Source organism: Phyllopteryx taeniolatus, chromosome 8, assembly GCF_024500385.1.
Source record: "Phyllopteryx taeniolatus isolate TA_2022b chromosome 8, UOR_Ptae_1.2, whole genome shotgun sequence".
Classification (NCBI taxonomy): domain Eukaryota; kingdom Metazoa; phylum Chordata; class Actinopteri; order Syngnathiformes; family Syngnathidae; genus Phyllopteryx; species Phyllopteryx taeniolatus.
Window position 1 is genome coordinate 31,430,435 of NC_084509.1, and position 26,132 is coordinate 31,456,566.

Here is a 26,132-nt window from a genome sequence, read left to right on the forward strand (position 1 = left end):
CACACACACAGTCTCTGGGGGCACACTGCTATTTGCATGCGCGTGGTTATGGGGGTGAGGACAGGAGGAGAGGGGGAGACACCACACTGACCTAAGTCAATAAAGGAGATGGAAGCCACGGCGTCGGACTCGAGGAACATCGAAGGTCAAACGTACTAGAATGCGTTTCCAAACTTTTTTCCACTGAGGGCCACGTACAGAAAATTGGAAGGGAGAGGAGGCCCAAATCGCATGGAAACATTCTAAATCCAATCCAAAACCGTGTCGGTCAACATTTGCTACGCACTTAAATGTACGTATTGAAAAGGTTTTTAAAAAAGAAAAAGAAAATAAAAATAGTCAATCGGTTTGGTGCACATTTAATCTCACTTTGGTGGCATCGGTGACAAAGCAAAAAGTTCTTAGTATTAGCGTGATAGCTTCACATTTATTCAAAATGTATTGTTATTATTATAATTTTTTTTTTTTAAATAAAAAGTGTGATATCCTGTGATGTTAAAATGCTCTAGTTTGGGCCTGAATTCCAGCACGAGTGACGTGAGCAGGGAGCTTTTTTTTTGTTTGTTTTTGAAACAACACTGGATGACATTTTAACTCGAAATGCATGACTGTAGACGACCTCAATGCGCGCCAGCGGGCATCTCGTCGGGCTCGTCATGCGTTCCAGCACACAAGTGGCTGAAAGCACTGAAGAGTGTTTGGAGTCGCTCTATCAGTCACAGCATATCTGACTCTGTTTGCCACGGAATGACATAGTAAAGCAGTAGTGGCTACACAGTTACATGACATTTGACACGAGTCAGACTAACTTTAGGACTTGCTTGACTAAAACTTATGGAAGACTCGACATGACCTTGACTTGAACTAAATGACGAAAATCAGCATTTTCAAGATACTGTGCCCCTTGTTTTCAAAAGAAACAACTTCATCTGTCATTATAAAACCCCAAAACTTTATATCGGCCGGTCAAACGTTAACTCAGCTTCATCTTGGTTCTGCGATTGATTGAGAAGACAATAAATTACAGAGACCGAAACCTGCCGCTAACGGCCCAAATTCAGAACTAGCACCCTCCTAAAAAGGTTTGCAATTGTCTATTGACATCAAAAGGTGGGGGCAAAGCACTACTTATGTCTCAATGAAACTCCTCAACTTACTCCAACATACTGCCTGGACACAAGATTCCACCAGATGGCGCCAACGAAATGCTTTTGTTTTTGTTATCGCAGCGGAACCTTGGGTTTTGTGTGTCCCAGTTTTCATAAGATTCAGACTTGCTTGAAATGTACTGTGGACTCACCTTGCTTGGTTTTTGTCTCAGTCAGTTGGGACTTGCTTGAAACTGGAAGGTTAAGACTTGAGACCTACAACCCCAATTCCAATGAAGTTGGGATGTTGTGTTAAACATAAATAAAAACAGAATACAATGATTTGCAAACCATGTTCGAGCGATATTTCATTGAATACACTACAAAGACAAGATATTTCATGTTCAAACTGATCAACCTGATTGTTTTGAGCAAATAATCATGAACTTGGAATTTGATGGCTGCAACACGTTCCCAAAAAGCTGGGACAGGTGGCAAAAAAGACTGAGAAAGTTGAGGAATGCTCATCAAACACCTGTTTGGAACATCCCACAGGTGAACCGGCATTACCAGATAACTATTAACCCTTTATTACTCAGTGACTGTTTTTCGTCAGTGTCTTGATGTCTGAAAAGTGTTCTCTGTCAATTGACCGTCTGTTGTCGTACTCGAGCGGCTCCGACTACCGGAGACAAATTCCGTGTGTGTTTTTTGGACATACTTGGCAAATAAAGATGTTTCTGATTCTGATTCTGAAAAGGTTCAGAGAATCTGGAGAAATCACTGCATGTAAGCGGCAAGGCCGAAAACCAACACCGAATGCCCGTGACCTTCGATCCCTCAGGTGGCACTGCATCAAAAACCTACATCAATGTGAAAAGGATATCACCACATGGGCTCAGGAACACTTCAGAAAACCAGTGTCAGTAAATACAGTTCTGCGTTACATCCGTAAGTGCAACTTGAAACTCTACTATGCAAACCAAAGCCATTTCTCAACAACACCCAGAAACGCCGCCGGCTTCTCTGGGCCCGAGCTCATCTAAGATGGACCGACGCAAAGTGGAAAAGTGTTCTGCGGTCCGACGAGGCCGCATTTCAAATTGTTTTTGGAAATTGTGGACGTCGTGTCCTCCGAGCCAAAGAGGAAAAGAACCATCCGGACTGTTGGACACAAAGTTCAAAAGCCAGCATCTGTGATGGTATGGGGCTGTGTTAGTGCCAATGGCATGGGTAACTTACACATCTGTGAATGCCCCATTCATGCTGAAAGGTACATACAGGTTTTGGAGAAACATATGCTGCCATCCAAGCAACGTCTTGGTCACGGACGCCCCTGCTTATTTCAGCAAGAAAATGCCAAACCACATTCTGCACGTGTTACAACAGCGTGGCTTCGTAGTGAAAGAGTGCGGGTACGAGACTGGCCTGCCTGCAGTCCAGACCTGTCTCCCATTGAAAATGTGTGGCGCACTATGAGGCGTAAAATACGACAACGGAGACCCCGGACTGTTGAACAGCTGAAGCTGTACATCGAGCAAGAATGGGAAAGAATTCCACCTACAACGCTGTCCTCAGTTCCCAAACGTTTATTGAATGTTGTTCAAAGAAAAAGGTGATAAACACCGTGGTAAACATGAGCCTGTCTGTCCCAGCTTTTTGGGAACGTGTTGCAGCCATAAAATTCCAAGTTCATGATTATTTGCAAAAAACAATCCAGTTGATCAGTTTGAACATGAAATATCTTGTCTTTGTAGTGTATTCAATGAAATATCGGTCGAACGTGATATGCAAATCATTGTATTCTGTTTTGATTTATGTTTAACACAACGTCCCAACTTCATTGGAATTGGGGTTGGATGAGACTTACTTCCCCTCCCCCCCGCTGATAAGACGAGATAAACGAGCGGAGCCCGCGACCGCTACAGAGAAGGTAACAGATTCCACGAATGCAGGAAGTGACAAGTAACGCTCGCTGCCTGATTGAACCGACGACATGCAAGTCAAGCCTAAACTGCACAAGATTGCGGGTGAGATGGAGCCGATCCCAGCTGACTTTAGCAAGAAAAGCAGCGTGTATTTATTTATTGTAAATGTATCTGTTTATTGCTTGTTGTTTCGATTAATTAGTTGATATTTGTTTCTATGTATTTCGCATTCAATGATTTTTTTTATTGTGCATTTATTTCGACAACTGATAAAATGTAAAGGCACTCATTATAGTGTTTGAAGAAATGTAGTGATAATAATTTACAGCGTTGCCTGGAGATACGAGCCGTCGCTTTTGGATGTTTTTTTTTTTTTTTTTGCTTGACTGGCGAGCAAAATGTTGAGATTATGGTGACAGTGAGCTCAACTCACTTCACAACAAGCAGCAGTTTGGCAGATAGTGTATAATTCTTCAAGCAATGATGATCAAACAACAACATTGCTTTCTTCACCTTAGGACAGTCCGTTTAGCCAAATGTTAGCAACAACAACAACAACAACAAAAACATAACCTAAAATGGACTTCTAATGAGCGCTAACCTCGTCTCTCGGTCGAGTGAGGGAGCTCAGACCGAACAACAAAGACAGTGATTGACGAGGCGATGCCCCATTCATTAGATGAGTGAGTGGGGCTGAGTGGGAGGGGCTTTCCAGAGGCATGGAAACACTCCAGCTGCCACTCAGCCAATCACTATCTGATAACAGCAGCACACACACATGAGGAGGACAACACGTAACACAGTGAGTATATGGTGCTGCTCAGGCCTCACCGAGGATGGGAGCGCACGCTGCAAAAACACACGAGGGTCCATGGGAAAAAGAAATTCTCCCCTGGACCCAAAAGGTTTGAGAGCTCCTAAAATAGACGGTCATCGTGGCATATTTACCCCGACGGAATCCGCACGCATCAGCATTTCCATCTAAATATAAACCCAAAGAATGAAATATCATCATGATTGTGCCATTTAAGGAACAAAGCCAGTTACGTAACCATGACTTACTGTCATGCTCCCACTGAGTCAACTCTTCCTCGCTATCCCACACGAAGAACTTCAACGTCGGTGAGCGTGACTCTTGGCTATCTTTGGAAAAACTGCTGCAACTGCAACCAAATTTCCCAGAATAACGCTTCTTCGTCAGCAGCAGACATGACATCGCCTCATCGTCACATCATTCGGTGCACATAACAACAACAACAACAACGTCAAAAACGCATGTTAGCCGAGCAACATCTGCTCCTCTTATCTTATTAAGAATGATCTGACTTGACTGGTTTTCTTTTTTTTGTTCCTGTACCACGGTTTTGTTTTCCCTCACAGAGGGATTTCCCCTGTCTGTTTGGTGTCGGCTACAGCTGCAAAAAAAAAAAAAAAAAAAAAAAAAAAGATCTTGACAAAACTCGCTTCCTTGCTTACTTTACAGCTGCTAACTTTGGTTCTAAGAGTCAATTGTCTCAAATACAAGAATTAATACCTCGGTATTATTAGTAATTGCAAAAAAAATTAGTCATTATCACCCATCGACGATTACCTTCCGATCGGGAAACTACGACCATCTCCTGCCACGTCGGTGATTAACAATGGGTCTCATTTCCTTTCGAAAGTCAACAACTTCGGACCGAACAAAAGTGTCAAAAAACAAAAACTCGACTTACCGAAGCATATCTACGAACTGACAGAAAACAGTTTCAGTTTCTGTTGAGTCTTCCGAATACACGGCAACACCGGCTCGCTATCATACAAAAGTCAAACAAACGCTACGTGATGTTTAGCTTCTTCCACAAATGCATTGGAGTGATTTTCCATTCACCTTAATATCAATAATACGTCATTATCTAAACGTTTCTACGGGGTCAACGGGGTCTAGGCGGAAATCACCCGCAGGCACAAACAAACACAGAATGTTGGGATTTTGCTGAAGATGGAAATTTCTGATGACCATTCGTGAGCACCGGAGAAACTCAAATCTTAATGTAGCCAATCAAGGCAAAATTCTTTATGTGCCAAGCAATTCCCTTTTACAAAGCAGTTTTTGCGTAACAGGATTTCACTTCCTTCAAGCCTTTTTCCTTTAAAAAAAAAAAAAAAAAAAAAGTTTCAATACCTTCTTGAGATTGTATTACTGGTTATGAGGAAGTATAACTTAAAATAAGAAATAGCATAGTTCTCAAGGTATAGGCGGTATAAATACACTAGTTTTAAGACACCGCTAGTGGGTTTTGAGGTTAGCGACAGTATGTTTACTTGTTTTAAGAAATCAAATGCTTCTGTTCTTTTGGGAGAAAATTGTACTTGAATTAGGTAATACAGTCCTGATTTCATTACTTTTTCTCTTTTTTTTTTAATTTTTTTTTTTTAAGCCCAATCTTTGCCATGTGTTTCCCAGAGAGTAGAACAAGCTAGCATTCATGGGAAAGCTTACAGATATTTGAGTAGTAAATTAGCATGAGAGCTTGAAAAATGCAATTGGGTCACAGCTGCTTTTTAGTGTTCTATTTTTGTAGAAAATAGTCACAAGAGAGGGAAGGAAATACGTATTTAGAACCACCAAAATAAGATGTTGCGACCTGCCAAACAGAGCTAACGGTTAGCGCTATGTGCTAAGCGTCAACATGTGGAGGGAATCCCCTCGCACTACCAAGCTGCACCTGCGCATATTTCCATGTTTCCACACGATCAGTCATGCAGGAAAAAAACATGAACGCCAACAAGGTGCCAGATGGTGACGTTAGCCTGAAAGCTAGTTAGCGGTGATGGCGACTAGCGGGCGACTCGAATCACTGTTTTGATCAATTGTGACTTGACAAAAGATAAAACGCTTATGTAAACATGAACAAAGCCTAAACATTGAATATTGTAAATATAAAAAATTATTATCTATCTATCTATCAAACTTATATATATATATAATAAATAATATGATGACCATAAGAAATAAAAGTCACTAAATGTTATTATTAATAATAATAATAATACATAGAAAACATGAAAAGACATGTTTTTGAAAATTCCAAAATATATACAATAAATTAAAGAAATACAATGAAGTGCACATTATAAAATAAATACTAAATAATACATGAATTAAATACATACTAAATTATACAATAAAATACTGTAATAAATAATATATTTTATAATAAGTATGTATAAAAATAAACAAAATATGGAGAAATATTATGAATTAATTATGTATTTATGTATTTATTATTAGATAGTGATAGTGGAAATTAACCAAATGTATCTCTACTGAACACTTGTTTACTTGAGTTGAATCTGGTGGTTGAAACAGAGTTAAAGTAGACAAGTAAAAAATAAAATAAAATAATGAAGTGATTATTTGAGGCATATTTGAGTCCATCCAGCCTAACAAAAACACTAAAAGAAAATTGCAGACTGAGGAGAAGGGAAAAAAACTCCTTACCGTGGTTGTTGTCATCCGACTGGTTGAAGCCGCACAGCTGGCAGATGGCGCGCACCCACTTGTTCATCTCCTCCTCGGTCTCGGCCACCAGGTAGAAGGTGCGATCCGAGGTCTTGATGTCGAACACGAAGCTATCCTGGAACTCCTTCCTCTTGAAGGTCAGGCCGGCGTCCACCTGCTCGCAGCAGTGCAGGTCTATGACCCGGATTGGCTTCTTGGAGTGGTCGTTCTTGTAGTACTCCAGCACATCGGGGTCACCGCTCATGCGCCCGCTGCGCAGTATGAACCAACGCTTCTTCCATGCCTGGTGGGGGTAGATAAGAAACTTGTGACGCAACGCTACTACTACTACTACTACTTACCACTACTACATAACATACTACTTGTGCAGTTAAATGAGATCAACGTGCATTGAAAAAAAAGCCACACATTCAGTTAGGATCACAGGACAATCACTCAGCAGCTGGACTTTGTTTGTGCTGTCAAACGCTTTTTTTTTTTTTTTTTTTTTTTTAAAGTCGCATGTGTGTGTGGTGTGTAACAGGTGTTTACGCCCACAACCTCAACACATTTCCTGTGCCGATATCCCTTTCGCAGCTCAAAAACACGAGGCTGCGCTCCACCTCCTTGACAACCAAAACAGGCACAAAACACGGACACCGTACACTTCTTTCCAATCAAGCGGTGCCGTTAATACCGTGACCTCACTGCTGTCGCAAACTGCCATATTGACAGTGGTGCCTTGACTTATGAATTGTATTTGTTCTGTTACCACGCAGAAATGAATGGAAATGCACTTAATTCGTTGCAGGCCCCCCCCCCCGTAAAACACGACCAGACATTTGTGTCCCATGAACTTTAATAACAAAAATAGCACCCTACATGATTGTAGGGTTAGGGTTAACCTTTTAAAAAACGTACAGTAAGAACATAATTGAATAGAATGTAAAGGATTAAACACTTATTGCCACATTTGTTTGCTTCAATTCAATGGACATTGTGCCGCTTCTTCTGTTGTGCACGCGTTGCCGGTGTAATACAGATATACATGAGGAGGTCAGTCCTCCGTAACCCACAGCAATTTAGTCGTTCTTCACAGAGGATAAAGAATATACGCCTGTGAATATTGTCAGATTGTTTGTTTATTGCTTTCAGTGATTGAGTGCTATTTGCTAGCAATCTGGCGCGAGTACTTACACACAAGGGCTCGCTTCATAAATATACCGCAACCTAAGATCAGAAAATACGTAGATATCATTCAAACTCATTTTATAACATTACCGTAAAAAATAAATGGCTGACAGATGATTTGAGTTCGAGAAGATGCACCATTAGTGAACGTGTACTGTATGTCGACTTCGCAACGCCAGTCAAGTCATAACGAAAGCTGCGTCATTTGTTAGCCTGAGCTTTTGAATAGCCACCGGGCAGAGCAAAAACGTACACATACAACGGAAACCCTCCGTAACTTCCACTATCAACCCAGGCTGAACTTAGCTCCTCCCCCCCCGACATACAGCAATCTTTGTCTCCCAGTCGAGATGTGTCACTTACAACATACAGTACTTCTTTGACACCAATGACGACTTTCATATTAGCCAAAGCTTTGTCACAATCTACAAGAATCTTGTGATGATCCAACTGCCAATTGGCGAGGGTACGAAATGACGACAACCTTCCCAGGATTGTGTTCGACCTTCCTCTGTTATAACAAAAGAACCTTTGCTCCAAACATGCTTAGCGGCTATCTCTTTGGTCAGAGACACAAGAGGAAGAAGATAGACCAGGAAGAGGAGGAGGAGGGGGAGGGGGGTTGCATTTTGGCCATCCGCCGACGATGCACTTCCACTACACACACACACACACACACACACACACGCATGCATGCTGCTGACATACAGGATCCTGCCGGGCCCCCCTTTTGCCCCACCCCCCAACTGACACAATATAGAACCCAGTGACAACTCTTGTCACAGACGTGCCTCTGGAGAAATAAAGACTATCCTGCTTTGAGGCAAAATAAAGCCACTTGACTGTCATTGACTTTCCTGTTGACCACAGTTCATTAGGGGACATCGGATGGGTTTCCTGCCTGGAAGAGTGCCCCCTCCGCACCCTAAGCGCCAAGTCAACGAGGGCTTAATAAGGTGGTTTGTGTAGAACTGCACTGCGCGATATTTTGGTCTCCTTCTTTAGCTACAGTTCGCGAGAGGCAGAAAAGGACCGCCAACTACAACGAGAACGATACACACACCGTGAACTCCCACCAATTCGAATTTGAATCACATTGTTCCATTTGGCCGGTAGAAGTCTACTTCCTGCTGCACAGATAAACCTCGAGGGGGTAACCTTAATATTGCCGCACATGCATACATCCGCCGGACCGGGAAGCAAAAGAGTGAAGAAAGATCAGCCTCAGCGTGACAGCGACGCACACTCGAGCCTTTCTCAGTATGGGAGACGTTTATGAAGACTCGCTAAATGCGGCGTGTGCGGGTTCCTGATTAAAAGACGTGATGTGGTCACTTTCCATCCGAGTGTGAAGTTCCTGAATTTTGTCGACACCCTGGCTACTTGTGGGGGATAGGGACTGAGCGCCGCAATGAAGAGAAATAGAAAAGGAAATACTTAAGCCCTCCCCCCCCCCCCTCGCCCGACTGTCAAAAATGCTAATTCATGTTAATTATGTTAGCGAGTCGGTGCTAGATTCCACAGAAGAAGAAAGATGGCTGCGTCTTTTCTGGAGAGAGGCGGCGTCTTTTCATTGAGTTTTGGAGCAGCGCCCGCTTGCGCGAGGTCAACGCAACCCGGCTCGTTCACTCCTGGCATCCTGCAGCTGTGTCTTACCCCAGAGACGTCTCCAGTAAGGAGCCTGATCAAACTGAATGTACAATCAGGAGCTCACCATGGGAAAGCAGTTCCAAACTACACCACAGGCACAGACCTCCATCATACCCGAGCTACCACCTAAATTGGATTTAGTTAGATCCAGATTCCAGACCTGGCACAGGGTCAAACCAATCAAACATAATGATCATACCCATGCTAAATCTTAATCCAAGGTCCCTATCCTGAATCTGGATTTTGGCCTCCGTATCTTTAAATCGCCAAAGGGTCCTACGGAAGCTGCAAGCCAAACTTAATTCAAAAAAAAAAAAAGATTCAAGACCCTCGATCAGGTTTAGATGATGACAAGTTAATCAACCTTGGGCCATAAGTAACTTTAAATCAACATTGAATCAATTCATGTTCGGGTAATCCCGGGCTTTCAACCCGATTTCATCAAACTACCGATTCCAGATCTTGAATTTGGATCACACTCAAAGGTTAATATATGTGTTCTAATACTGAATTTAAGTAGAATCATGATTCAAATGTAGCCATTTTGTCTTTGGGTTAAACTGAACATAGATTCGACATCCTGAAACGGAATCAGCATGAAATGTTTTTTAGAGTTATCATATTAAATTTGCACTCTGACTTTGTGACAGCAAAAATTATGAATACAGAACCGTGATTCCAAATGATTCCATTTCTCATTTGGACAGGCACATCAAACTCGATCCAAATGTCTTTTCCAACTTGGATTTGTACATGTTACCAAACGACGGATGCTGCATCAACATTCTCCATTCAGATCTGGAACATGCTAAAAAAAAAAAAAAAAAAAAAAATCCCCCAAAAAGAAATGAAATTTGTCCTTTTGTCACGTCGAGCTATACACCTAACCAAAGTAAACAAGATCAGTTTTGCGCTTTTTGCGCAACACAAATGATTGACGTAGAGATTCCAGTACAGATTTTCAATCTGGATTAAGGTTAAACTAGTTCACCTTTGCTGAGAAAGATGCGACGCATCCGACTCGGTTTACAACCGTCCGTGTTTACCAAAAATGACCCGGATACAGATCCTCGATCCAGATTCTAGGTCCAGATACAGAACTGGACAATTTGGATCCAGTTCTGGATCTTGATAATGATGAAAAATGCATGAATTTGTCCTTTGGTCATACCAAGTTCCACACCAAATTGGGTCAAAATGAATGGAGAACATTTCAACAGCAAAATGATCAAGGTCGAATCGTAGAGTCTGAATCTGGAATCCATTTCTCTGGAAGGATTCACAGATGAGTTGCACCATCACAGCCTCCCGCTGTCCGACTTTCTCCTGCGTTCTCACATCCTCCCAACGCAACGTAACCTCATACAAGAACGGGAATGAGCTAACCCGACAATGTCCGTCTGAGCCCATTGATCACCGGAACTGTGGGAAGTCAGGCCCGCAGCTTCGGAACTAGGCTAACCCTCCCACATTCAAACCCCCACCCCATCGGAGCCCCTCCGAGGCTCCCGCCGCCTTCGGGCGACACGGCTCGGCGAAGACACGCTGGCCCGGTTAGCGACCGGGTTGCAAACGAATCACGTCCGATGCGCGACTTCCTACAAGACTGGTAGATGGGAGACAAGCAAACTTCCGTTTTGTTTAAAATGTTCTTTTTCGCGTGGGGAAAAAAAAAAAAACCACACACACATTCAACAATAGACAATGAAACACAACACTAGTTTTCCATGTTCAAAGGGGAGTGGGAAGGAGTCTAGACTTTGGAAATCCCACCCCTTCTCATGATCGTTTGGTTGATACCTATTCTGCTTCAATACTACTACTACTATTATTACTATTACTACATTTAGTTTCAAATAGTTGTATGTGAAATAGAAAATGTGTTCTTGTTGATAAGGATTGTATTTATCTTGAAGTTATCACCACCCTCCCAATCCCCAAGCAATCTTGGATTATTTTGTGCACCGGTTTCAAGGCACACCGAAAAACGTTCCAGCAGTTTTTTGCTTTCCCCTTTCACTTAAAAAGTGTAATTGCAATACCGTGATGCCATGAAACAGCAATCTTTTCGCTTCCGGACATCAGAATCTGATACCGGCCCTTGCCTCGTGGTCAAATACGATGAACTTTGTACATCATCTATGTCTGCAAATTGTAACCATTTGGACTACGAGAAACGTGAGTGAGCGTTTACCGCATGACACACTTTGCGGACGACCCGCAAAGTGGACTTTGCGGACGATTTTGTGTAGGCTCAAACTTGTGGAGCCATTGCTCCAAATCTGTAACTGAAATATGGCACAACTATGAAACAGTACAGTTGAAAGTGCATGAGAATGGAGACCATATACATCAAAAGAACACCGCAGTCTTTGGCGGCGAAGAATAGCAGCACTCCTTTTGGCCATAAGCAGGAGTGTTTGTCTCTATTTTTGTGGGAAGACAAACAATCTCAGCAAAGTAGAAATAATAGACGGACGTTTTCCGGGAGACCCATAAAACAACACGGTAGCTCGTCGCGAGTCCTCATCGCAATCTCGCAATTTGATGAGAAATAAGACGATAAGATCGACGGTTGCTGCATGTCGCGTGTCGTTATTGCAAATATGAAGGGTTATTCGCGGTGCCCTAGAGCAGGAGGTTAGGTTCTCAAACGTCCTCGCAAAAGCTCAAAGGTGTTCATCCAAAACATGAAGCACAGTTTGAACAGTAACACTGCACAGTAACATAGGAAAAGGAACAGGAACAACAACAACAACAACACCTAAAGGATTCAATGAAACTGTATTGCACACATTTTTGTTTTGTACTGTACTTAACAGTTGAATCCAACTGAACTGTACTTGAAAAAAAAATGACACGACTGGATGAAAAGAACTCAATTCAACAGGCTTCATTCGGCTGTAGTAAATCGGGTTTGTATTGAGTTCAACGATATTATCTCCCAGCACTCGAGAGAGCCCGGGCACTGCCCGCCGCTACGAACCCATTTTGATCAACTCGGCCCTTGTGCTATCAAAACAGCATGTTTACATAGCTTTGCTAATCTTGCGAACTGACGGAAAATTCTATCAAGTCGCTAAGGATAACCACTGACAAAGCACCCCGTTTAAAAAAAAACAACAACAACACAAAACCATTTGAACAAAGAGTTTGAGTTGTCTTTTTTGAACTATTCTACCGTCCGGCACGGTGTGCCCCGCGATTGGCCGGCGACCGGTTCGGGGCGTGCCCCGCCTCATGGGCCCGCGTGAGGAGAAGCGCGACAGAAAACGGATGGATGGATTCTACCGTCTTGGCTCGCCATAAAGTCATAAAGTCAACAGAGTTCCTCCTCTGACATTGGCAAACAAGTCAAAAGACTAACTGGTTGAGAGGCAACGTCCTGGTTCAAACCCACTTGAAAAGTAGATTTTATAAATATATATATATATATATATATATATATATATATGTGTGTGTGTTCTTGCATTAAGAAATGATCCCTGACTCTCCAGGAAAATAAAAAAAGTGATCTTCCTTGGTCTGTGTCTCAAAACCTCCTCGGGGGAGGCGAAGGTGTCCGACAATGCCGAGTTAAGTGACGAGCAGATTCTCCGTCTTTCCTGAAGCAGGAATGTGGCCTGCATTGCGTGTGACCGCCTGCTGATGACGACCAGATTATGGCCGCCTGCTGGTCCCACCGCCATGCCCTGCCAACAACAAGCCACCCTTTTGTGGCACACATTTTCGTAATGCACACGTGTGGCCCAGCACTTGTCGACACTGTTGGGACATTTATTTATTATTGTTGTTTTTTCGCAGGCAGCAGAAGGCTGGAGAAAAACCAAAAGTCCCACGTGCCGCTTCTCGGAGAAGCGTGAAGCTGCGATGATGATGATGACGACGACGATGATGATGATGATGATGATGATGATGCGGCCCACACGCGCACATTTTGCAACAGGGAAGGCTCGCTGCCAGATAGAAGCGTGACGAGCTGGAGCTCAGAGGAAAACATGATTGGCATGTTTTCTGCGGAGTCGTCGTACAAAGTATTTGTACAATTTAGCGTTTGACATCTGTCCCCTCGACGTGGCGAACTTGGGTATGCGTTTTGGAATTTGGAATCATAGCAGATTAGAAATTGTACGTGAATGTGACAAAGCGCTGAAAGAGCACATTCGAATGAGAGGAGTGTCGACTGAAAGAATGAGAAACTCCCCGCGCAACTGTCATCCATCCCTCCACCCACGTGGGCATGACGTCACAGCTCACTCGCACTACTTTCCATCCGCCTGCGTGCGTGCGCGCGCGCGCGTGCGTGCGTGCGTGCGTGCTCAGCGCGTTCCAGCACTGCAGTCAAACAAGACTCGTTACCCCGCGGGAGTTGCGGCGAGCTTTTGGCCCGAATCCAAAACTTGATGAGTCATGAGAGCTAACGTCGGGATATACCGGCTGGAAATAGACGAGATGGAGTGCACCGACGGGTCCTTGTGTTTGTGCAGCTGGGCCCCAGGTTAACAGCCAGCTCCACCTCGTCCTCCTATTGTGGCGTACAGTACGACGTGTTTAGTTTGGGATGTTTGCTCACGCACATTTTGAAAACACGATGACTGGGGCGTTTCGGCTCGCTTGTTGACACAGCGTGTGTCACACCAGTGACGCACACGCACACGCACGCCGTGTGCTACTACAACAGACACTTACAGTATCTTACAGTAGCCCGACGAATAAGTGGCTTGCAGATGATTTTCTTTTGAAACCGAGCAAAACGACACACAAAACTTAAATCAGATGCGGGAATCGGTTGGGCCTCGAGTGTCTTTGTAATTCCTAATGGCGGTCGGTCCCTTTGCTTGAACTTATCGGCGCGTACACGTGTGACATCGGTTTACACAACAGCCAGCCAGCGAGCTCAAACCAAACACGAGCGGGGAAGTCTCAGGGTTTACACGAGCTAGTGTCGTAAGAGACGTTAAGCAGACGGCGTGAACGGACGGACGCCGCGCGTCTCTGGTTGTTCTCCGGTCACGTCCGAAGCAGGTATCGCAAACAAAACAAACGGAAGAGCGCAGAGAGAGACATTTTGCGCGGCGCTGTCGCTAGCGTTGAGCGAATCCAGACGCGCCGAGGTCGGACACGTCGCGCCGGACAGCGACGGGAACGCGACGAGACCTTTAACAGAGCTCGACTTCATGATCATGAAGAGAGAGCCTTGTTGCATTCAAGCTGTTCGCTTGCAAAATACTAGCTGAGCACAGGGCACGGCGTAAAAGCCTTATCGACCCGCCTTTGCGGTTTCGGCATTCCGTTTACGGGTATGTTAGCGTACCAAGTGTGAGAATGGTACCAATCAGGTAAACTGCGCAACCGACTTCGACATTCGGCAAAATAGGTTTCGGCACTGCCATTGGACGTCGTACACAACCACAGGAGGACATGTGTCATCTATAACTTGAACAAATAACTAGCAACAGATATCGAATCGATGCGGTGCGCCGACAAACAAAAGATTCCCTGCAAACTCTGCCGTTCGTAAACGAAGATAAATGGAAAAGGACAACGAACGTGTACAGTACGTACTGATTTTATCGAGCGCAGTGGCCAATCATCTATAGTGTCTTCGCTGTCAATAGGAAGCTTACTGGGACACTGAAAAACAACAACCAAGCAAGCACCAGCGAGTCATATTGAGTGGAAAATTGAAATCTGGTTTGTCAATGTAAACGCTCGCGCCCTGTGCCTGGCGAGGCTCCTATCTTCGACTCTGATCTGTTGACTACCCGGCCGCTACCTCGGCCGACCCTCAAAATCAATCGCGCTCTTGTTCTGCAACAGCACGATTACGATTGGCACTGCAACCGAGAAGAATCGCGACAGCGGTGAGGACGCTGAACCTTGTCAACACTCCCAGCATTGGAGACGCATCGAGCGGACCGACGGACGGAGGGCGATGACAACGGACACTCTCGTCGTTCGGAAAACGACGACGCCCGACTCCCCGCCTCACAGCGTTATCTTCCATCTCTGTGCTACTTTTGCCGCCTCCGCCGGCTGTCGCGTTGCGTCTCCATGGTGTAAGCGCAACACCTCCCACGCTCAGTGGTTAGCTTAAAATAAAAAAAATCCAAAATTCAACAATTCAAAAAGGTTCTGCTCAAACTCCCTGCAAAAACAACAATATGCATGCCAGGCCAGCCGTTGGCGATGTAGGCCAGTATTGTTGTTTTGGTCAGTCATACAGTAGGACACTACCGTTCCAAAATTAGGGGCCACGAAGAAATTGCCTTATTTCATTAAAAAAAGAAAAGCACTAGTGTATCTTTGGACACACAGATAGTGTATGAGGTGGCTACTGTTCGGTTTCACGTCACAATCACGGAGGCTATGTTCACGTTGCAGTTCAATTCTGATTTGATTGCCCAACGTCACAATCGATCGATCAGATTTTTTTTCACGTTAGCGTGTACAGTACGATTCAGATTTTTGTCATCTCCGATTCAGGACTATTCCGTATTCTGTATCTGATGCGAATGCAGTCCGGATGCTCGGGTCGCGCTCGGCCATCGAAAGGCGCTGAAAGTCACGACTTCTTCGACAAACCAGACGTGTGAAAAGCAAAACCAAAACAATCAACAGCAAAAAGAAGGTGCTTAAGAACTAATAAATACCAGAAAATGCTGGCTCCGGGTGCACGGAATCCTTGAGATTGCCAGGACTGAAACCTACACACAGGGCCATCTTGACTTTTGTACCGCACTGCGCCTCGTGTTTTGTGTCCATGTGCAACAATGGCGTTGTGTTTTGTGTGCATCTGTGTCAAATCATGGACTCATTCTGATCAACATTAGAACTTGTATTTATTTTTGTCATGTAAACGGCTACATAAAAAGATTGGATTTGACAAAAAAAAAAAAAAATAATAATAATAATAAATAGTGTAATCCGACTTGGGCATCCCGTCCTGCAGTGCGAACGTAGACAAAGTCTGTGGCCCCCACACGAGCATATCGGTTGCCTGCGCCACAATTTGCAGCAGCCTTTAGGACGCGGTATTTAAAAGGTGCAAATCAGCCAGCGCATTCCTCTCGGGTTTGATCGATCATATCGCGTGTGCTACGATAATCTACTCGACTGCGCTCCTCCCAAAACGCGCGAGAGGAACTGCAACGTAATACTGGGCCGCCCCAGTTAGCAGATCCGCTTCTACATCTTTTTCCGTGAGTAAACAAGTTTGTGCCGGTTTTTGCACACGCTGACCTTTAGTGAATCGGGCGCATAACTGGTTTGCACGACCAAATTACTCCAGTCAAACAATTCTGTGCGCTTTGTGTGCGCCGTAAGAAAATCCCCTGAATGTCCTGTCCTTCTGTGATCACTAGTTTAGTTTGTGTTCTCTAAAAGGGCATTCCTAACTTCAAAGACTCCGGCCAAAACTGCTCCGAATATTTTGGAAGAAGGAAACACACACAGTTCCTTTTTTGCGGTTTGCTTTTAGCTTGGAATTGCAAGATCGAGGCAGTGTTTTTATGTTTTTTGTAGGGTACGGTCGCAGCGAGCGGTTTATTGGTGGTGAGGTTGCGCTTTATGACGAGCGATTCGGGGCCTGCGGCTCTGCGGATAGAACCGGCTCATCTGTTTTTCCCGCGTCGGCACACAAATGTGCTTTCTGTCGGTTTGACCGCGTCCGCACGGGACGTCCCGCTACCGGCTGCGGCTTACGCATCATGTGACTGTCATTCGATTGGCCCTGTGATGCAGATAAGCTTGCTCCTGGTGGGTTGGACTTTCGAAGGGGTTTAAAAGAGTTTATGTGTTTTCTTGCAACGAATTGAAGTTCACGTTGATATACTTGCTCGGACATTTCTAACACTTACTCCCGTGAACATTCTGTGCCAAGGGGCAAGAAAAGCAAGGCTTGTGCAAAATGTATCTTGGAATCTGAGGGAGCATGTGGATGCTTCTGGCTAGCATCGCTAACAGCCGGTTTATTGGTTTTGTTGACTAAATTTCACGAATCTCCATTTTTTTTTTGCTAATCCCACATAAAACACATTTAAACCGCTGCTGACCAAACAAATCCCCCCAATCTGTGACTGCTAATGATAAAAACAGCGCTAATAACAAAGCTGCACGCTTCCCTAAGAAGTCAAACGGAGACCCAGGCCCACGGAAAGGCAAAGCAGCACCCTTCAGAAAATCATCTGTGCATACTGTACGTACGGTTCATCCTCCAAAACGCGTGTCTGCTTGACGATCCCTAACTGAGACGCTAGTCCCACCTAAGCCGACCCTAACTTGATCTACTTGATGATCTAGAAACATAAACCCTAACCAGTAACCCTAACTTAAGTGTCTGCTTGATGATCCCAATCCTAACCCGCCCACTAAACTTAACTCCCATAAACCTACCCGCTTGATGATCCCTAACCCCTGACCCTAACGTATGCCTCACTGATGTCGGATGAAGGCCTTCCACTTTTCCAGAATACAAGCGCCTGCCAATAAAAATGAACAAGCAAAATGTCTATGCCTGTCAAAGCAGGAAACGGGGAGGCGCTCCCGCCTGACCCTTCCCAAAGCCCCCCACACCACCATCCACGACCAAGCGTGCAAAACAACGTCCGAGCTGGCGGGCGACAGCGCGACACGGGCGGTGGCCGCCCTCCCGCCGCTCCCGACGTACGAGGGCAAGAGCGCTATCGCCTTCCCGATACGATCAGTCTGGAATGCGGCAACTCTTCGCCGTATGTGAACAGACACGTTTGCGCAAAGGACAGGTGTTCCCCCCCCCCCCCCCTTTTCTTCTTCTTTAGGGATCCCTTACGTGGGAACAGGAATTAGACTGTTTACTCGATGTCACTCGGATGATTCATGATTCATGTACGCAGAGTGACGTGAGCTTGATTCAGACTCCTATTTACAGTGCACACTGCACATCATGGCCAACTGTCTAACTAATCGGTTGAGTGGAAAAAAGATATAATGCTGAAGGTGTATGGAGTTCCAGTTATTATTATTATTATAATAAGACGCTTGGGGGCCATCGTCGAGCTTAGAACCAAACCAAAAGTGTTCTGAGAATACTCAATGTTACTAGCAAGCAATCAGAGCCCAAGATAGTCAAAACCCTTCTTAAATGTCACATTATTTTCGACAAACATCGACTTCTTACTACATTTTAATCAACATTTATGTTTTTATTACAAAGTATACATGAAAGTGTGCCATCATCTCCATCCGAGTGTTCTTTTTGGGAGCAATGTGAACTCTGCCTAGCAACGCGTGACGACAGGAACATATCAGGTGACCAGGAAGAACAATGTTGCCGCACCCGTTCTAATCGTTTTGGTGGTATGCGGTCGGCCTATGCGGTCGATGCGCCGCCAAGCCGCTCGGAAAAAGGTATTGGGACACTGGTGGGAAGGAAAGGGAGTTGAAAGTGACACAAACATCTGTAATTGGCACCTCCCTTAAAGGAAGACTTTTGGGGTGTGGTAAAATGTTGTTAGATCAAACTTTTTTCTTTTCGATTTTTAGTATTTTTGAAATACACAAAATGCAGCACAGACCCTTGTGAGGATAAGCCGTACGGAAAATGGATGGATGGAAATGTATTTGTACTTACATTGCTTTTTGTAGATATTGGCAAGAATTTCTCAAAATATGAAATAAAACATGTTTTTCTGTATAGTTTTACTGGTATTATTTGTATTATTATTATTATTGCTGTTATTATTACATTATCAAACATTTCCTTAATTGCACATTTTAAAGACGTTTATGTTATATTTTAAAAACGGTGAGTTTAAGGACATTTTTAAAAATGATTTGCAAAGGTTATCATTATTCTTATTCTTATTATTAATATATATATATGTGTATATATATATATACACATTTTCCTCAATTGCAGTTATGTTTTTTTAAAAATATTAAAATACAATATTACATTCAAAATATTGTACGATTTCAAAGCTGTTGATTTAAGGATATTTAAAAATCAATTAAGACATGACTATTTTTAATTGTAGTAATAGTATCACAGGAGGGGTGAATTTTAGGATGTTTTTAAAGAGATTTGTTCACGAGGATTTTTGTTGTAGTCGTAGTTTAGTTTTTTTTTTATTTCTATAATTTCCTTCCAGATTTTGTTTTCCCACACCAAACCCATCGCAGCAGGCCTTTGCGGACTGGAAACAAACAAACAAACAACAAAAAACCCGTTCCCAAGCATACATTTGTCCAAAATGTCTCAATAAAAAGAAAGATGACGATTCAGGTGGGAAACTAAAAAGCGTCTGGTCCAAGTTTTGCGTCTCAAAAGGCTTTTGCACCAACATCTCGTGATGAGCAAACCTGAGCTGAGCCGTGTCACTCGCAGCAGCTGTTTCCATGATGACAACATTGACACGCAGCTGATATTCTAGCATGAGGCAGGGAGCGTGTACCAAAGTCCAATGACTCATTGTGTGTTTGTGTGCTGTGGAACTAGAATGCCACCAGCGCTCAAGGTAATCACATCGGTAAACAAGTAGCAAACATCGCAGAAGAGTCTCGCTCCCTCGTAAACACGTCGACCTCCCTCCGCTTCACCGCCGCAGCGATTGTCCGACTTTGCATCCCATTTGCATGCCCGACCTGTTTCGAACTGGCTCCTCCGTCATCCCTCACGCTGCCTTTTTGCCTTTTGACGTGCACTCTCAACCGGCGGTTCTCAAACTAGGGGTCCGGGGACCTCCCACGGGTTGTAAACCCGTAGGTCCTCCGTAATTTGAATGACGTCCCGGTCGCGCGACAACGGTTCGAGAGGTGTTACCGAAGAGAGTTATCCTGGAGTGTTTGTCCTCGAGAAGTCAAATAAGCCGGCACTTCGTGGGTGTACGACGGTTAAGTCGGTGTACCTACCTGTTATGTGCTAGGTTAGGTTAGCACGCTATGCTAAGTTCAGTGCTACGTTAGCTTAAGCGAGCGCTATGATTTCTATCTGTAAGTGGGGATCACGTTCTTGTGTTCTTGTGTCCATCGTTAAGTCGTGCGTGATAACATGTATGTAGCCTTGTTCAAGTGCCTTGTGCAGTTATTAAATGGAACTAATTACACAGCTATTGAAATGCACGGCAAGGTAACGGCGCTTTAACGCCACTATCTTTTTGAAGGCACGATTCATGCACGGCCCTGAGTTGACTCTGTACTGTAGTGTACCGTGCGTGCCTGGTTTCGTGTGCTGCGGCTGCGGCGCGTGCCTTGGCCTCTTGGGGGCAGTGTGGTGCACACGTGCGGATTATGAGGAGGGAAGAAAAATGTCTCCCTGGATCCAAAGACTTTGTGAGCACGTGCTCTAACCAAAAGACGAAGAGCAATCATTTAAACAAGAAGCAACTGATTAACACGATCCGGCCCCGTCCGGATGAGGGAGGACATTCCGGCCGGGCGGGACGGCGCGACTGGCGAAGAGACCCGGGACGCCTCATCGTCCGTTGTCGGGAAAAGAGACAACGGGAACTCTAGTTCCGATGCAACGGCCGATTAAACGGCTCGAGGGGCCGCCGGGGATGAGATTAAATACACGGCTGAAACGCTCGCACACACATTACAGACATTTGTTTTCTTTTTTGCTCTCACACGTACACACTTTAGCTACTAAAATGCTCTCACACACGTTTTTTTGTCTCTCACATACTCCTGAAATGCTAGTAAAATACCCTCGCACATTTATTTCGCTCACACACACACACAACTGAAATGCTGTCACACACACTGTACTAAAATGCACTCATATTGAAAATACTGTAACCGCTCTTAGGGTAAAGCGAAATTGAAATAATCTGCCATCGAGTCATCGACTGAAATGCAAATTTTTAGGAGATGACTCCGCTGCGCGGGTGAGGGCGACACAGTGGCGTCTTTGAGAAGGTCAGCTGCGTACGTGTGAGAGCATACTCATTGTCGAATGGATTTTGCGAGAGGAGACATTTTATTTCTCGCCAATCCTCCTCCTGGCTTTAAGGAAGGTCAATATTGACCTCCAGCCACAAGAAGGTGAGCTTTGCATAGCCGGTTGTTTGTTTGGTACTTAGTGAGATGACAGTCAAATGTACTCCAATGAATTTCCTGTAAATGTGGAGGAAAGCTTCACGCGGTCAAAAGAATCCCGATTTGACTCTCACGGTCTGAAATCAGACACGTTAGATCCGAATTCCTAAGAGTTGTGAACGTGCGGGCGAGTGGTTGTTTGTCTGCATGTGGCCTGCCGTTTACCCCCGCTTCTCTCACCAAAAGAGATGGGATCCAGAAGAGGATCGAAAAACGGATGGTTGGATGGTGAGTCTGAATGGTTTGCTGTGTGCCTTGTGATCGATTGGGACCGACCGGTACCCCGCTTCTCTTCCCAAAAGTCAGCTGGGACAGGGTCTCGTTTTGCAAAATCTTCCCTTTTGTTTTGTTGCTGTTCACTTTCACTCTCCCAAAAATGTGTTTGTATCCATTTTTGGTGGCTTGCCATGTTCTTCACTTTCCGCTAACATTTCACAGAGGCCCAAATGGCTCGTCGATTAGCGGAGAAAACGACAGACCCGCGCCGTGACCTAAATGTCACCTCGGTCAGCTGACGGTAATATCCGCGGGTAAAATAGTCCCGATTGTTCCCGCTCTTGACTTTAAGAGGAAGGAATTCCAGATGGTTGGATGATTGCGTCCGCACGTCTCCTCATTGTGGACGTCTCATGACACCTACGTCGTGCGTCCGCCGTGCAGAGGTGGCAAAGGTCCTCACACTCTGTACTTTCGTAGAAGTACACAACAATGGTAACATTAGAAGTACTACCTTGAGTAGTCAAAAAAAAAAAAAAAAAAAAAAGTCAACATGAATTCTTACTTTTAATTCTTGAATAGAGACGACGAACGGAAATCGGTATCAGAACCGGGGGAATCTTTTATCACATCGCCAAACCTTATCTACGAGCGCCAATTCGTGTTGTCGCCGCCCCCCGGAACCTGCGCAGCTTCAGGTCGATAAACACCGAAGAGCTAGTCGTCGTACGTATCTCCGAACTACGACGCAGCAGTGTTCCCCGACAGCGCGTCGGCGCCATCCGTGTACTTCATGCGCTTTGCTTTACGACAAAAGATGGACAGAAGATTCGTGGAGTGAATGGCGAAAAGCCATGTAAAAAAAAAGCTCTTAGTTGTATACTGTAAATAAATAATTGTGCGTGTGTGCACTGTATACACATCGAAAGCCGTTTCTCGGTCTCTTTTTGTTGTTGTTTTCTCGTTTTGAGGTGTCACAAAAACAAAAAATGAGCGTGAAAAGTCAGCGTTCTGAGTTAAGGTGCACAGCAATGTTTCGAGATGTCCGGAAGCGTTTGATATGCTATGAAAGGGTTTGTAGTTTGTGGTATATTTGCGCTGTCGAACTCAAGGCCCGCGGGCCCAGACCTGGCCCACCACAAGATGTTCTGTAGCCCGGGAAAACACACGATATGTGTCAACTTCCATGATTGTTGCCCAAATCTGCCATATGTACATCAGAACGTTTTTTTGGTTGCCAAAGCCCTTTTTTTACACTAACTTCAACAACAGCTGAACAAACGACTAACTACCCTCGACTTACGACTTCACAGTCATAACGGTCCTGTCAAACTCAAGGCCCGGGGGCCAAATCCGGCCCGCCACCTCATTTTATGTGGCCCGCGAAAGCAAATCAGGTGCAGCTTGCACGATTCTCGTTAAAGTCTGCACCGAAATTTCAAGCGTGTTTTGGTTACCAAACCCCTCTTTTGCAGTAACTGAACAAACTATTATCCTTGAATTGTGATTTCAAAACGAGTTATGCATCAATTTGCTGTGTCTATGTCATAATATTAGGAAGCGATGAAACATTTGAGATGGTTTCACAGTCATAATGGAACCTCTGAGAGAAATCGTAACTACAATGCGGCCCGCAATAAAAATGAGTTTGACACCCCTGCTTTAAATGAATAATATCAACAATTTGAATCACGTCAATTATTCGTGGAAATTCGCTACTTGCCGTCAGGCTCGGTCCACTGGACTCGAGCACGGATGACGGAAAAGTCTACCTAAGTCCAGTAACAAAGTATTTGTTAGTTACATCCCTGCTAGGCCGTCGATGGCTTATTGCATGCGGGTGGGAGTGGGGGCGGGGGCGGGGGCAGCCCCACGATCGGGTTCTCTCTCGCCCCCCGGTCAAGCTAAGCCTATGTACAGTCGTGGCGGCAGCTGCTCCACGCTGACCGCGGTGGTCCCTGTGTAACCGTCAGCCACGTGTAAGCGGAAGAAGACATTTGGAGACATTCTCGGATGGGTTTTGTTTTTTTTTTTTTTCCCACCCCAGATGAGACCGGGGGATGATATAATGGCAAAGTCGGCTCGTCGGAGCGCACGAAGCGGTCCGGTATTAATGTAACACCACACATAAACAAACGACAGCTGTATTTATAGATTGTCTCATGCTACTATCGGCCTCCGTAAATCCTATTAAGTGAGTGGCGGCCGTCGACCGCCCAACTAGCCCCCCCCCCCCCCTTGGGCTTATGGGATCTTTATCGGGCCGCTCGAGGAGCGCCACCATTATTGTGACACGGACAAGATGGAAACGGCTCTCATCAGACGTGACCTCATCGTGAGTGGATCATGCGAATGTGAGTGCGACAGGTATTTAGTGGCGAACGTAGACAGCACATTTGACCCCACCCACCCACCCACTCTCATCTGGGTGGGCGTCCGGGTGAAATGTGCACGTTCATAGCAAAAGCACACAAACAAGCAAGCAAAAGTACTACTAGTTGTGCTTCTCGGTATTTCTGTGGGGATTTGCAAAGTGTGCCAAAGTGTGTTTTGGGGGGGATGAACCTGCGACCGCTCCAAATACAGTCAGGGGACAAATCATTAGGTACACCAAAGTGACCTCAGGTTTTAAGCTCTGGTCCTACCGACCTTCACTGAGCCAGGACAAGGAAATCTCACGGCAGACCAGCGAGCAAAAATGTCGCAAAAAGCGGCCGCGTGGGGCGATTGTGTTCTGTCCGCCGTCGAATGAAAGAGCGTTCCATTGTTTTGAAAGCGGACCAAATTCAATCATCATTTTCATCAGAATTAAGAGAAATCCGCTCATTTCCCGCGGCACACTGGTTAAGGATCACCCGCATAGTTTGCATCCACTTTGGTAGTAATTGAGTCGTTTCCAGTATTTTGGCAAAAAGGAAAAAGGAAAACTTCACGTGTTATTGTTTTGGCGGAGAACTGAACTGCAGCCTGGACTGAGAGCTGTCCCTAATATTTGGACGCTATGACAGGCTTTCCCGAGCTTTATTCAGCCGAGGCGCGTATTTGACGTTACAAAAGTCTCACCGCCATATAGTGTCCACTGATATCATGCTGACGTGATGTGCGGTGGGAGCGGGTGAGCATCTCATTGGGAAGTCGGCGGCATAGATAGATGAACATTATCCAGGCCAATGTGATTGGATACATTTCCCCCCCCCCCCGATGCGGTTGTACGGTAGCATAGGCCTCTACTCCCCCCCCCCCCCCCAAAAAAAAATCATTATTATTTAATAAAATAACCACAAGCGCAATCAGGTGAGATGAATTTCTCCATCGTTTGTCATAGCGCATATTGTGCAGGTGTCTGTAATCAAGTGACAGTCGAGCGCGTTCGAACTGGACGATTAACGAGTTTGGTCCACTCACGTATCTCCGCAGTTTCCTCTCCGGCGGCGACTTCCTCAGCCAGCCGTGGAGGAGGACTTCTCCGCCGCTCATCGTCCGTCTCTCGGTGGCCAACAGGCGGCTACACGCGCAGGACGCCCCCGGTCGGCGTGCGGTTCTCCCCCATCCGAGACGGGGGGGGGGGGGGAGAAGAGGGGTGGCCGGGGTGGCCGCGGCTGTCTGACGGCCCTGGTGGGGGAGACGTTACCGGGCGAGCCTCGGCTGCTCCTCCGCGGGGAAGCTCGACTGATGCGGGGTTAGCGTCACGGGGCGTCTGCGGCTTGTTTTCCCAACTCGACACCACGCCCACGGCCGGCTCGCGAGAGGGATGGGCGCCCGTGGAGCGCCGGGAAGCAACAACAAGATTTGACAATCAATACTTCAACTTTTTGATAGGGTGACATGTTTCACTACAACTAATCATAAATGAAACAAAATAAAAACGTGTTTCCCCCCCCCCCCCCCAGTGGATCCAAAAGCCTCGTCGCCAAACGTCCCGTGGCTGGACACGGAAACAGCGCCATCCTGCGGCCGGTCAAAGTAATTACAAGCGTCACTCGGCTGCTTGGATTTTGTTTACAGGGGGTCCTCGGTTTACGATGGTCTCGATATACGTCATTAAATACGTAGCTGTCCCCCAAAACATCTATTTTTGTGGAACGTGTAAAAAGAAAAATATCATTGAATAAAAAAAAAAACAACTTTTTTTTTTTTTGCCCTTTTCTCTTTCCTTCTTTTCAGCAGTTTCTCCATTTTTCCTTTGACAGAGGTCCACGGCTTATTTGAACATCCTTGCCTGGCGTTAGAGCCTTTATGGACTCCTTCTGCTTCAGCATAGTGCATTTAGAAGTACTACGCTCGTACTGCTTCACCTATACGCATAACTGCCTCATGTGTTTCTATGATTTCAAGCTTTAATTTAGTGGAACATTTTTCAGCACTCGCTTTCTTAGGACCCATGATTAGGGGAGAAAAAAACAAAAAAAACAAAAACAAAAAAAAAAACATTTGGCAAAATACCAGCATGAAAATCATATAATGAGAGCACAAAGCACAACAGATAACTGTATTTTC

The 26,132-nt window shown here is 45.1% G+C and overlaps 1 protein-coding gene across 6 annotated transcripts in view; it reads right to left on the minus strand.

Annotated features, from left to right (window-relative positions):
* gab2 (GRB2-associated binding protein 2) overlaps positions 1 to 25,967 on the minus strand; it is a 38,529-nt gene extending 12,562 nt beyond the window's left edge. For 5 of the 6 annotated variants that reach the window (XM_061783357.1, XM_061783356.1, XM_061783354.1 and 2 more), the window contains exons 1-2: positions 25,041 to 25,967; positions 6,501 to 6,804 (exon numbers count right to left, since the gene is read on the minus strand). In XM_061783357.1, coding sequence (XP_061639341.1) covers positions 6,501 to 6,804; positions 25,041 to 25,112 — 376 coding nt within the window. In that variant the 5' untranslated portion in view covers positions 25,113 to 25,967. Of the gene's footprint in view, positions 1 to 3,964; positions 3,998 to 4,078; positions 4,278 to 6,500; positions 6,805 to 25,040 lie in introns of those variants that run through there. The other variant, XM_061783358.1, reaches the window with a different exon arrangement.
* Between the last annotated feature and the right edge of the window lie 165 nt (positions 25,968 to 26,132).